General features: G+C 34.5%; 1 protein-coding gene across 1 annotated transcript in view; it reads left to right on the forward strand.

Moving 5' to 3' along the window:
* The first annotated feature begins 7,399 nt into the window (after positions 1-7,399).
* ZNF804B (zinc finger protein 804B) overlaps positions 7,400-14,323 on the forward strand; it is a 438,988-nt gene continuing 432,064 nt past the window's right edge. The window contains exon 1 of the mRNA XM_016149621.2: positions 7,400-8,028. Coding sequence (XP_016005107.2) covers positions 7,921-8,028 — 108 coding nt within the window. The 5' untranslated portion in view covers positions 7,400-7,920. The remainder of the gene's footprint in view (positions 8,029-14,323) is intronic.

The following is a 14,323-nucleotide window of genomic DNA, read 5'->3' on the forward strand; positions in this document are numbered from 1 at the left end:
ATGCCATGGAACTGTGCGTTATAGGTTATGTGAATACCTAGCTCTAGGAGATGTTGCCAACAGTTTCCTAAAATTTTTGTGTTAATTTCTGTGCATTTACATTAAAGTTACAGTTATTCTTTATCCTTGCCAATACTTAGTACTCTGAGTCTCTTTAATTTTAGCTGTTCTGCTGGATGTCAATGGTATGTCAATAAATATTCAGTGCGCAACTCAAATAATTTTTACACACACACAACTACTGCTTAGATTAAGATATAGAGCATTGACAAGATTCATGGAAGGCTCTCCCATATCCATTCTCAGTCAATATGCTCCACCCAAGCGATAACTACTATTCTGACTTCCATTATCATAGTTTAGTTCTGGCTATTATTGAATTTTATATAAATGGAATGATATGGTTAGTTTCTAGTCATTTGTCTCTTAATTCTGTTGCTCTTTCTTATGTCTGTGATATTAATCAATGTTATTATATATCACAGCTACTTTTCTATTGCAGTGTAACATTCCATTTAATGAATATGTTACATTTTACTTATCCACTCTCTTGGTGATGGACTTTTGCATGTCCTAGTTTTTGGGTATTAAGGAAAAAGCAGCTCCAAATATTCCTGTATGTGTCTTCAGTGGATATATGTACTCATTTGTCTTTGGTGTTTACCTAGGAATAAGATGGCTGGGTCATAGAATAAGTGTAGCTTTAATAGATATTGCCAATTTCCCAAATGGGTTTTTCCAGTTTAAATTCCTACCACAAAGTAAGATAATTCCAGATCCTTGCAACCATTTTGTGTTATGGTTTTCAAAATTTTAGTCATTCTGGAGGGTGTGTATGTCATTGCTGTTTTAATTTGCATTTCTCTGATGAGTACATTGAGCATCTTATGTTTATTGACTATGTCACTATTTTTCTTGATGTTGTGCCTTTGAAATCCTTCTCTTATTTTTTAAGTCTTTATTATTGATTTGTACAAGTTCTTTGTATAGTTTAGATACAAGTCCTTTATTGTATCTCTATGTTGTCTCTCTTTCTACCAGTGCAATTTACCTTCTCACTACTAATACGGTGTTTTCATTAAAATTCCTGCAGTAGTAAAACAAACCACATACACTCTATTAGTTGCCTATATTTAAATAATAGATTTGACATAATATGGATTTCTGATTTCTCTTGAAATCCTACAAAGATTCTGCAACAGCTTACTTGAGATCTCGCATAACTGAGACTCTATAGTAGCTGCCCACATAAGATGCCCACCATGGTCCCTATTGTTTTCTACACCAACATAATTCATAGGTTCACATTATCAGTCTTTTCCTATAGGCACCCAATATGGGACCCTGCCCTAAAACCTTTCTCATTTTTAAAGTCTTAGTTCTGCTAACCAGACCTTTTTTGCCTTGATAGGCTTAATCAGTTTAAGGGATAACAAAGGTCACTGTTGGGTGTTATTTACTTAAGACTGCCAAATATATAGCCACCAAACAATAAAACCTTTAGTGCAACTGAGCACATTATTTCTACAATGGCTAGTTTTCCAAGAATCAGAATATAAAGCATGGAATTTAGTAGAAGCGAATTGTTCAAACAACGTTTAATAATAGTGGAATTAGTTTAAATAGAGAATTTAGTAGAATTTGACCAAATATTTATTAGCATGCAGACCTAAAAAAATAAAATATTGAAACCCAAATTTCTGAATTTCTTATAATATGTGTGCACATGTAAAAATATAATCATTCAGAAATAATTTAACTGTGGCACTAGTAGGTTCAAATAGAAAACACTATTCATTCACCTTCTAAATGTCAGTTAAGAACTTTGACCATAGAAATGGACAAAATGCTTTCATAGTTGTCATTCAAGAATAAAAAATAGTAAATTCATGAATACATGAGAAAAATATTAAAATATCTAAGAGTTTAAAGTGGGAAAAAATAGATGCTTATAGTGAACAAAACAGTGTGGTATTGGTAAAATAACAGACAAATAGATCATGAGGACAGACTAGAGAGCCCAGAAATAGACCCACACAAATAGAGTTAACTGATCTTTGACAAAAGCATAAAGATTATTCAATGGAAAAGGGATAGTCCTTTCAAAAAATGGTGCTGGAACAACTGAACATCGACATGCAAATAAAATGCATCTAGACACAGACCTTAAACCTTCCACAAAAATGGATGCAAGATGGATCATAGATCTAAATGTAAAGTGTAAAACCATAAAACTCTTAGAGGATGACTTAGAGGAAAATCTAGTGACAGGTTTTATGATGACCTCTTAGGTATAAAAATGAAAGCACAATACAGGAAAAATTTATTAATTAGATCATAGTAAAATTAAAAACCTCTGCTCTGCAAAATACACTATTAAGAAATGAAAAGATAAACCACATGTCGTGAGAAGATATTTTCAAAACAAATATCTGATAAAGGAGTGGTACCCAAAATATACAAAGAACTCTTACAATAAGAAAACAAGTAACTCAGTCAAAATAAATGGGCAAATGATGTGTACTACTCACCAAAGGAGACATACAGATGGCAAATAAACATATAAAAAGATGCTCAAAATCGTATACCATTAGGGAATTGCAAATTAAAGCAACAATGAGATACTACCACATTCTTATTAAAATGGCTAAAATCCAAAATTCTTACAGCACCAAATTCTGGTTAGGATATGGCAATATAAACCATCATCCACTTTTGATGGGAATGCTTGATTTTACAGCCATGCCAGAATATACTTTGGCAGTTTCTTATAGAGCTAATGATAAGATAGATCAATTACCTTCTTGGTATTTATTCCAATGAGTTCAAAACTTATGTCCACACAAAAACCTGCTCATTTAGTGTTTATAGCAGCATTATACATGACAGACAAAACTTGGAAGCACCCAAGATATCTTTCAATGGTGAATATGTATACAAATTGTGGTATATCTATACAATGTGTATTAGTTTCCTACAGCTGCTATAGAAAGTATTACTAATTGTGTTGCTTCAACAACAAAAATTAATAATGACACAGTCCTGGAGGCTAAAAATCTGAAAACAAGGGATAAGCAGGATTGGTTCTGTCCAGGGGTGTGAGGAAAAATCTATTCCATGTCTCTGTACTAGCTGGTGGTATGCTGGTAGTCTTTTGCCTTCATTGGGTTATGGCAGCGTAAATCCAGTCTTCATGTGGCATTTTCCCTGTGTCTCTGTCTCTGTCCAAATTTCCCTTTTTGATTAGGACACGGTCATATTGGATCAGGTCCTGCCCTAATGATTTCATCTTAATTTGATCATTTGCAACGACCCTATTTCCAAATGAAGTCACATTCACGGGGGGTCAGAACTTCTGTATATTTTTTGTAGAGGGGGCATAATTCAACACATATCGTAAAGAAATACTGTTAAAATATATCCCAGCAATAAAAATAAAAGAGATAGCTAGCCATTAAGAGACATGGAAGAAACTTAAAATGCATATGGCTAAATGACAGAAGTCAATCTGAAAAAGCTGTATAATGTGTAATTCCAACTATATGACATTCTTTTTTTAAATTAAATTTATTGGGGTGATATTGATTATGACATTCTTGAAGAGTAAAAATAGGGAGACAGTGAAAAGATCAGTGGTTACCAGAAATTTGGTGGGATAGGAGACGTGACTAGGTGGAGCACAGGCGGTTTTTAGAGCAGTGAAGCTGTAATGTGTGATACCGTAGTGGTGGATACATGACATTATACATTTGTCAAAGACCATCAGACACACAAAGAGTAAATTCTAATGTCAACTATGGACTTCAGTTAACAATATTGTATCAATATTGACTCATCAATTATAACAAATGTACCACACAAAAGCAAGACATTAATAATGGAGGAAACTGTGTTATGTGTGGGGATGAGGAGTATATAGGAACTCACTATATTTTCTGCTTAATTTTTCTGTAAACTTAAAGCTTTTCTAAAAAAAAAAAAACACTATTAATTTACTTGAAACAAAGTTTCCTGTGGGCAGATAGCTCCATTAATTTGAGTAGTCAGGAAGGACTACTCTGAACAGGCAGCCTTTAAATGTCACCAAGATGGTTCCCTTGTGAGGCTCAGGGAACATTTCTAGTAGAAGGAACAGCTGGACAGCTGGAACAGAAGCTGTCCAGGGTAGACAAGCCGAGTGCGTGAAAACCATGAGTAGTAGTGGGAGAGGGTAATACAATAGAACAAGGTGGGCAGGGACTGGGGTAAAGGGGGCTATATATATATATATATATATATATATATATATAGTGTATAGTTTGGATTTTATTCTGAGTGTGATATGAAACCATGTATGGTTTCATAGGGAAGTATTAGGATATGACCTATGTTTTTAAAATATCACTCTGGCTGTTGGATACAGAGAATAAATTGTGTATAGAGGTGACATTGGAAGTAGGGAGATTAGTTAGAAGGATATTGCAGTGGTCCATGCTAGAGGTGATGATGGTTTGGTCTAAGGTGGGGCAGTAGATGTGGAGATAAGGGGATCGATTTGAGGAGTGCTGATAAAGGTAATGGAAGAGAGAATTTCTCACTCTGTCAATCATCTATGACTCAGCCATGAATCTGGAAACATGTGGAAATGTCAAATTGGTTATAGGCTAAAATTCATGGCCTTTGCCATTCACATCCTTTTCCATGGAATGAAGAAAACTCATCAGACCAAATATTGCTTTAAATAAATGGGCTTTGTAAAATTACACATGATATTTGCTTTTCACAATGTTGCAGTAGAGTCTGATTTGTATCTAAAACTCATTTAACATAGGCTTATTTTAAACTGTTTTATTTTCACTTTCTCTGAAAATTTTTAATTACTGGAATGGAAAGAAAGTATCTCCTTTAGTAAAAAGATATTAATACAACTGAGCAATTTTGTGTCTATAGCAACTGCAAATTAAAACACACATGTTTCTATTATTTAGATTGAGCAAATCACATCTCAAATGTAGGCAGCAATGACAGGGAGTTGTAGAATATGATGACATCACATTGATAGATACCAATCACAATCTGGCAAGGAAAAGACATGAGTTGTTTTTATTTTTTTATTTTTTAACTATTCTTAAAATTGGCTGAGAGTAACAAATGTGTCAATTTTTGCATTGATATTTTAAGGTGTATGGCAAAAAATTAAAAAACAAAGAACCACCACTGTTGATATATATATTTTAAATATGGTAAATTAACAAAATTGGTAACATTCGTTTTTTAAAAAAAACCTCAAAATTAAATAACTTTAAATAAATTTAGGAAAATGACTATAGTTTTTGAAATGTTACTATAAAAAGGGATTGTTTCTGAGGGAAGAACTCAGAGGCGCACAGGTCAATAGTCAAATGAACAAGAATGTCAGGGTAGCTAACAAATACTTTTAAAAAATGCTTCAATAAGATGAGATAGTTGAATTTTACACTTTTGGATTAATTAAGATTTTTCACTTAGAAAAGTACACCTGACTCTTTAAAAAAAAAAACATTATTAGGATTACATTTTCTTGATAAATGTATTCACAGTATTCATGGAACTGTTATTCACAGTATGGGACATCATTCATTTTTCTAGTCCATTCAAAGATACTTACACTTAGATCCTTTTGCTACTTACATTTATGAAGAGTGAAATAGTAGTTATAGATTGAACCACATTATCTTCGTTATTCATTTTTTGGCAAAATCTTCATCTGATTTTGAAATTTCACTATTTGCAAGTACATTATTTTCTTTGAATAGAATAGATCTAATATTTATACATGAGAAATGCTTCTTACTCTCATTTTTATGAAACATTTTTCAACCGTAAGTTTCATAAACACAACATTGTTAAATACATCATGTCTTGATAGGAAGGAAAAGGTGGATGTGTGATATTTTTTGTTACTACCCATAATCATTTTAACTTCAAGTTCTTACCAACAAGACAGTTATAAATAATTAAACAATTCTTACAAGATTGACATTGCTCTGTTTCAGAAATTTTCAATTAGAAGTTTGCAAGGAATTGGCATTTTCACCTTACATACTAAGACTCTAGTATTTAAACACTTGAAAAAGACTAACACTTTTAAAATGAGAAATACATCTATGTGTTTCTTAATAAAATATTAAGGATGTAAGCTATGTAATAAAGTTAAAAAAAGTTAAGTTTTATTAGATAGTTACAATAGTTATATTAATTGGAATATTTTTATTTTTATTTTTTTTTTTTGCTTTAGAGTTTTATGAGTTGCCTAAATAAGAAAAATTAAATTATCTGTTTTCTTTGATCAGTTTCTGTCATTTGTGATAGGTCCTCAGTTTCAATTAGGGTGCAAATGGAGTATTGTGGGAGACAGGAGAAAACTGGGAGGAGGACTGAGGGAATTAACCTTGCCATTAATTCCAGTGACAAGGCAACAGAGGGAAGGAGGCGGATCTTTAATCTTCCCTGCAGCACAGACGGAGTGAGCTGGGGTAAGAGGGATCACAGAACACCGTTAGGTCAGATGGGGGCGGAGGGGAGGGCATACCGTCCTCTGAGTCTGGAAAGGCTTCTTTCTGCACACGTCTTATATTAGCGCAGCTCGCTCCCTGGTGGCTTGATTTACAGCAGATAATACAATGTCCGTTAAAAACACCTCTGAGGAGTGATCATTGGGGGTTGTGTGAAGACACGACTGTTCTATACAGGCCAAAAATATCTACCTCTCTAAGGATAAAGATTTGTGAATATTTATAACTCTGGATATGTGTGTGTGTGTGTGTGTGTGTGTGTGTGTGTGTGTACACACGTATGCATGTTTCCTTTCTATTTCCTATATAAGTTTTCTATCTAAAACTTGATTTCTTCTCCATCCTTTACCTGCCGTGGCGCATCTAATTCGTCTGCCCTATTTGGGGCTGCACGGCTCTTTACAGCCAACTAGGGAACTGTTCCTTCTGCCAACGCTGCTGTCAGTCTGAGCGCAGAAGAAATGCTGAGGGCGATCAGGCAGCGAAAGAGTACGGAAAACGCACCCCTCCTGCTCGTCTTTTCCACCGCGGAACTCCCCAGTCATCCCGGGACCCCGTCTCCAAACATTGTGCAAAGTTGGCCCAGAGATTAGGCTCAAGGACCAGCGAGCTGAAGCGGATGGCAGGATGCAGCAGCGGCGCGTCCCGCAGCCTCGAGAGCCTCCCACCGTCTCCGCAGCAGCTGTCACCTCCTCGCCCGTCCGCCCGGCGCGTCCCTCGCCTCCCGGGCGGCCCCGAGCCGACGGCTCCGAGCAGCGACGCTAACAGCTCTCGCTCACAAGTCGCGTCTCCCAACTCCCTATCTTTTCCCCAGCCCGCCTGTCGCCTCCTCCACCTCCCCCATTACACTGCAGCGGGGGAAGCGATTTGGCGCTCCCAAGGACTCCCCGCCACTCTTCCCGCACAGGCTGCTGCTGCTGAAGCCTCCGCGCCACAGCCCACAACCCAGAACGCGGACGCCCCCTGCCAGACTTTGGGGATCCGCGCCTGAGCATCCCCGGGACGCGCACTTGGTGCGCAGGCGGGGGGCGGGAGGAAAGGGGAGGGGAGTTCCTGATTCCCTAGCGGACCCAGGAAGTTGTCCTTAAAAATAAATCTCGCAGGCCGGCGTTTGAGCAGTCACCTCGTCAGAGCAGCATGTGGACTGGCTCGCCGGGTCCCCTAAGTGCTCCGTGGCTGCCGCAGCCGTCAGAGCAGCTGCTGCCCGCAGCAGCAGCCCCGCGCGGGGCGAAGAGCAGGCACGCGCGGCCGCCGAGTCCCCTGCTTACTGTTGGCCGCTTCTTCTCAGGAGGTGGCAGTCACTGTTGCTGCTGAGAACCCAGCCCACATTTCCACGGCTGGTCGCCTGGTGAGGAGCTGAGACTCTGCACCTCCGGCTCTGACCCACATGGCTTGTTACCTGGTCATCAGTTCGAGACATCTCCGCAATGGACACTACAGGGGCATTAAAGGAGTCTTCAGAGGGCCCCTCTGCAAGAATGGATCTCCTTCTCTGGTAACCTGCGCGCGCGCACTCACACACACACACACACACACACACACGCACACACGCGCGCACACACACGGACACTCGAGTTCAAAATCAGTATCAACAAAAAGAGATATTGTCCTGGAACCTTGAATGGGTGGTGGATATCTACCTTACCCATAGGTATATTGTGTCTGTTTACAGTTTATTGACAGACTGCTACGCAGTGAGGGGTGTGTGTTTCCATGCGTATTTTCGACTCAGTCATTAGCATCTATAGTGCTATGGATGCAAATATTTCCTGAATATAGTTAACTGGAGGGCTATGAAGGTAGCTCGTCTGTGCTATATCAAGTTATGAATCTGCTAATTTGAGCAGTCTAGAAAGTTTGAGTGGCACTTTATAGCCATACTTGGTGAAGTCAGCAGTTGGAATTAGTTTAATAATGCTGCTGTTACTTTATGAGAAAATAAACTCTTTAAAGATTTTGCATAAGCATACTGGCAAAAGGAAAGGTGTTGGATGCTGAAACTTGGTTAAATCTAATGCTAAACTGTAGATTCTTTAAGGAAAGCCAGAGTTCTTTGTGGAAATATGAATCGGATAGTTTGCTGTAACATATACAAATGTATTTACGTGCAGCTTGAGTGGTTGCTATTTAATTTAGTATCTATGAAATTTAGTTTACTATTTGATTTATTCGAGTATTTTTTTGTAAAATAATTTTTACCGGAATCTATGACTTTAATATATTATTAATTCTCTTTTTAGTATATACTATATATACACTAATATTTTAAGGATTCAAATATATTTCAAGGAAAATATATGTGATATGATATATTAAAAAGTTTTGGATTATTAGCGATTAAATGTTTAAACTTAAAGAACAATGCCAGTTTAATGAAAAAACCAGTTTTTTACATCCTCATGAAATAAAGAAGGAAAACTTAAATTGCCTGATTTTTATTTATGTTTTAGTACTTTATGTAATGGTTTAATGCTTTATTAGCATGAGTTATTCAAAACTAATATATTATACAAACCTTTGATTAAGTGCTATATGTGATTTGCATGTTAAATCTACAATCAGAAAGTGCAAGTACCCAGAGATATTACCAGGACTCCTAATTATGACAAACTGTTGCCTCACATGATTTTATCCACTGTAAGACGTATGTGTTGCAATGCCCCACTCCCAAATGCTGTATGGTAGGGAATTAGAAGTGTTAAATGAAATATACTGCTTGTATTGGCAAGTACAGTTAAATTCATAGGGTTAGAAGAGTCTTGGAGAGTATTAGTTGAATAAAGCTCCCATGCCATCTTTTGAGCAGCTGGTCTGAATCCTTCTTATTTTTAAAGATTTTTAGGAATGGAGTTTCTGCAATCTCAGCAAACCACCTTAATGTTTAACAACCCACAATGTCAGAATCATCCTCATAGCAAACTTAAATTCTTTAAATTCTTTTTAAAGCTCATTTCATTTTGAAAACCTAGAATGTTTCACCTTGCTCAAGATATGATTTTTCAACCTTAGTACTCTCTGTGGCTGTCTTCCAAAACTCTTAGATTATGGAAATCTGAATTGGATAGTGCGTTATAGCATATGTGCCTTAATAATTCACAGGCTTAAAGGTCAATTACTTCACAGTTTTTACATTGTTTAGTTTTATTTAAGTTGGTTAGAATAGGATACTAATTTCCCAAACTCTAAAGGGTTTGCAAAGAGAATTTCTGTCACGCGGACAAAAAGTGTCATTTCTCACTAGCTATGGTCACTCATGCCCTGGGACCCTGACTGACCCACAAGGACTGGACATGTGAATGTGGATATGAGTAGACAGGCTGTAATCCCCATGGCCCTACTGGCTGACCAGGTGCTGACACCCACAAGCACTCACTATTCTTATTTACTCTTGGACTGTTTTTTACTGAAATACTAATTCATTTACTTTTATTTAGGCACTATACTTTGACTCACTAGATTGTTCTCTCCAATATTTACACATTCAAGTTAAATTACATTTGCATCATTTAAAACTACTTACATTAGCCTACATGTGCACTTCCTAAACCTGATTTATTTTCTTCTTTTACATTTTACTATGGCATTTGAATGACTTTTTCAAGGTTTTAATAGTTTCTCACATGAACTGGGCAGCATGTGAAAAATTGATGTTCATTCATTCTCTGTCATAAGCAGGTTGTTAAATATGTCAGAATTACCTTCACATTATATAACACTTTGTCTTTCTCCCTGAAATAAATTGGCCATGATTTTCTAGACCCTAGACCCTTGAACATTTAAATAATAGTCTCTTGGTCTAGATGAGTTTGTTTGCCTTCTTTACTAATGAGTTGTGAAGCATAAAACTAAAAACTCTGGTTATACATCATATATTTTTTATATTCAGAAATATATACCTTATGGTTACTTTCAGGTTAACATACATTTATTGATTTTTTTCATCATCATAAATGTAAAACTCACAGAGCCACAAGATACATTTATTTTTTTTCTTAAAACACATGGCAAATCTCATACCTTTTTTCTCCCAAATTTAATGCCCAGAATAGTTTCAAATAGATTTCTATATTAATGACTTTAATTATTTTCATACACTAAGACTCAGTTTGTATTAGACTATGGATTGGGATATCATTAGTTAATTTAACCCACTCTTACTAAGGTCTACAATACTTCAACTTTGGTTACTTTGGTTCTTACTCTTCCATTCCAAGTGTCCCTTCTTCCTATTTTAACCCATATTTTTCTATTTTAATAGAGCTGTTTAAAAGTAGCACATAACACACTTATTGAATGAGATTATATTGTAACTTTATTATAGAAAACCATGATTTCTTTTTGAAGTAATAAAAGTTTCTACTTTTGGAGTTTTGATCTAAATACACCTAATATGAATTTAGCATGTTAATAATGCCTTATAGATATAATTCTTCAGTTAGACATGTGCAAATCACATGTTTATAAAATCTAAACACGTGATATTAAATTGACAGTGCAAAAGAGAATGACTATATTTATATACATTTTTATTTCAAAGGATTTCATTTAGGAAACAGTGAATCATTATATAGAATTCTTGTAATAAATACTGAATGGAATACTTGAGAAATAAATAAAGCATTTTACCCCAAAACAATTTTCACTGATTACCAAATATAAAATCCTAGAGTGAAACTCAGCTCTTGTCTTCAAAGCAAAAGCATGCAAATGTCTTATCTGTTGCATCTTTCTTCTTTTTAGAGACTTAGTATGAAAAAATAACATACTGCCTTTCATCCTAATTAGAATGTGAATAATTGATTTCAAATAGTTTATTACTTTAAATCCAGGGATAGATTAAAGGAAAGAAAATTGACAAGTATTGCATAGTGTTTAATGATAAAAGTCTCTAATTTTGAAAATAAATTTGTTTGCTGCCACATTTTAAGATATTTATCCCCCACCCTATCAGAGCTCTAAAATAATATTACTGAATGATGACTTTAAAAATCAGTGTGAGATAGACACACACGTACATACAGATATTGATACACACATTGTTATCCATGCTCAGGAATAAGAAATTACTTATTTATTACTTTATAGAAACTTTTACCATCAAATATGTTAATGCATAACTTTGTTACAATAATTTAAGTATTCATTAAGAAAACAGTCTATAGGTGAATTCATTTCTTTGTGAACTTCTAAGTTCTTCTATTTCCATGTTCAAATTCAGTAGAACAACTAACATCCTCTATGTAGTGTCAAAAATATATTTGAATAGATTCTTAATTATTTTAGGTAATGTAAAATGTCTCAAATTTAGATTCAAGTATGGTTTGTTATAGTTTACTTACTCTGTATGTGGTTAATAGTAAGCCTGTCATTCAGGATATTTTATTGATTAAATGTTAATAATCTTATCTATATATTTTATCAGTGGTACATATTAAGTTTATTACTACTCTTTTGAAACTTAGATAAGAGTGATACTTTTTAAGAAGTGCTTATTCTTGAAAGCACTATATTTAGGTATCCAGGAATATCTGTTTCTTTAAATGCCTATTGTCTTCACTTGAAACATTGGATGTGAAGGAAATCCTTGAGATTTTCATCTGAGTAACAGATGAGGATCCGAGGATTTGTTGCTTTGTTTTGTTTAGTGATTTTATCCTAAATTATATATCTAAATAAATTGCCTAAAAGAAGGAGGTGGCATATAAACAAACAAGTATTTCAAGTGGACTAAATGTCCTATAAAGCTGCTTTTTAAAAATTACAAATGCATATGTATAAATGAAAGAAGTTCTAGAAAAGATTATCTTGAGGGTACATTTATTCAGATAACTCCTTAAATGAGGAAATAAATGAGTGCAGTTACAACTTTGTTCTTTTTTTCTAACGTCTATAGTCTCCAATTGTATGTATTTTCATTATGCTTAATGAGTGCATGTTAAACACATTAAAAAATGCACTCAAACTGATGCACTTTTCATGTGCCAAAAATAATTATGAAGATATACTCTCCCGTAGAGAAGTCACCTGCCTCCTCTCCTTGAATTCATGAATACATAATACTGCCTTTCATATTCAAACTTTTAGATATTTTCAATAAAGAAGACTCAGTTACAATTCTTATAATACATGTTTTCTTTGTTATTTTAAATATTGTATTAAGCAGCCTCCTTTCTTCTCATTGCTTTTTCAACCCTTTCTTCTTTCCCCCAACTAACTGGTTTCAGAAACTTGTAGTTTGCATATATACTTTTGAAAATAAGTATCAACTTTCTAGGACATATATTTGTATTTATCTGACTTCAGAAAGCTTTCATGGTAAGAAGAATCAAATGAGTATTTGAGTACATTGTACTTTATTAATTATGCTAAATTTATTCATAACTAAAATTTGATGATCAAATGTCTTTATTTGTTTCTTTTAGACATACAATTAAGATAAACTTTATTTTAGGTTTCCACACAGTAATTTGGAAACAAAATAAAAGTAAAATATGCTGACATCCTGTGTAGGCTAAATGGGGGTGGTATTTAACATAGAACATAATAATTTATAGTTAAAATACTTGATATTAGTTAGAATTGTGAAATTTTTGTTGTATAATATATCTGTACTTAGATACATATTTTTCATGTGTTAAGTATTAACAAAGCTGGAAATATCACCAGGTTGAAGGCTGTATTGGGAGCAAGTAGTAAGAAAAATAATAATATATATTTCAAATAATTTTATGAAGTGCCTTTTAGTATGAATTTGGTTTGTTCAAAATCCACATGGTCAGAATACTTTAGTATAGATGTACACATTTTGTGGAAAACAATTTGAATCAAAATTAAAATAAAAATGCTACTTTGCTCAAAAATGTCTTGGTTTTAGCATTTAGTATTTCAGGTAATCCTTATAAAATGACAGATGACAGCCTTTTGTAGATAGATTTTATAAACTGGTTTTACCTAGTAAATAAGGTCTGGAGAGAGAAATTATATATTTGATCTGTTTTTCTAAAAATGTATAGTTGTGATGATAATAGAAAAAGACCAGTCGCTAGATTCCACAGACTCTCTTGCATTAAAAATACTCATTGGAATTGAAAAGAAATTCTGGAAAGTAGAATTATATCATACTTTAGATAGCATTCTCAATTGTCACTAGGACATTGTGAGGTTATTGAAGACAAAAAATGTAAAAGATTACTATATAGTACTTAACATGGAAGAGGGTTTTTAATGATATTTACTAATGATCTTACTTTTCATGAGATAGACCCATGATAGCATATATTGAACAAAATTCCTCTTTTATTCAAATTTGATACCTATAATCTAAACATATACCTCTGAAAAACCGATAATCTACTTTTTCTTCACAGATAAGAGAGCTATAGAGTAACTACTTTTCTTTTTCCTTTGGTTGGAAACCCCAGGACAAAGCTGTGGCTTAACAAGGTAGTGAGAGTTTGATGCCTTTAAAGCAACATAATGTCCCCACCCCTGCTCATCTCTTATTCAAAGTTTAGCTCTTATTTTATTTTCTGTGGCTCTCATTTTCTTAAATTTGTATTTTATTGGTTTAATGTATAAAGTTTGTTTCAGATGATTTAGGTCTGTTTGTGAAAGCAAGGCAGGCTATAAATAAATAATAAAATATAGAATATCTTAATATAGGGATGCCATTCAGAATTTTGTACTGGACAGCTTTGAGAATGATTCATGTAGAGTACTCATTTTGTTCACTTGTAGCAAGAACAATTAGGGCTGCCAACTTTTTGCTTTGACAATTGGCAAATTCCTTT

The sequence above is a fragment of the Rousettus aegyptiacus genome, unplaced genomic scaffold (assembly GCF_014176215.1).
Source record: "Rousettus aegyptiacus isolate mRouAeg1 unplaced genomic scaffold, mRouAeg1.p scaffold_m13_p_13, whole genome shotgun sequence".
Lineage (NCBI taxonomy): Eukaryota > Metazoa > Chordata > Mammalia > Chiroptera > Pteropodidae > Rousettus > Rousettus aegyptiacus.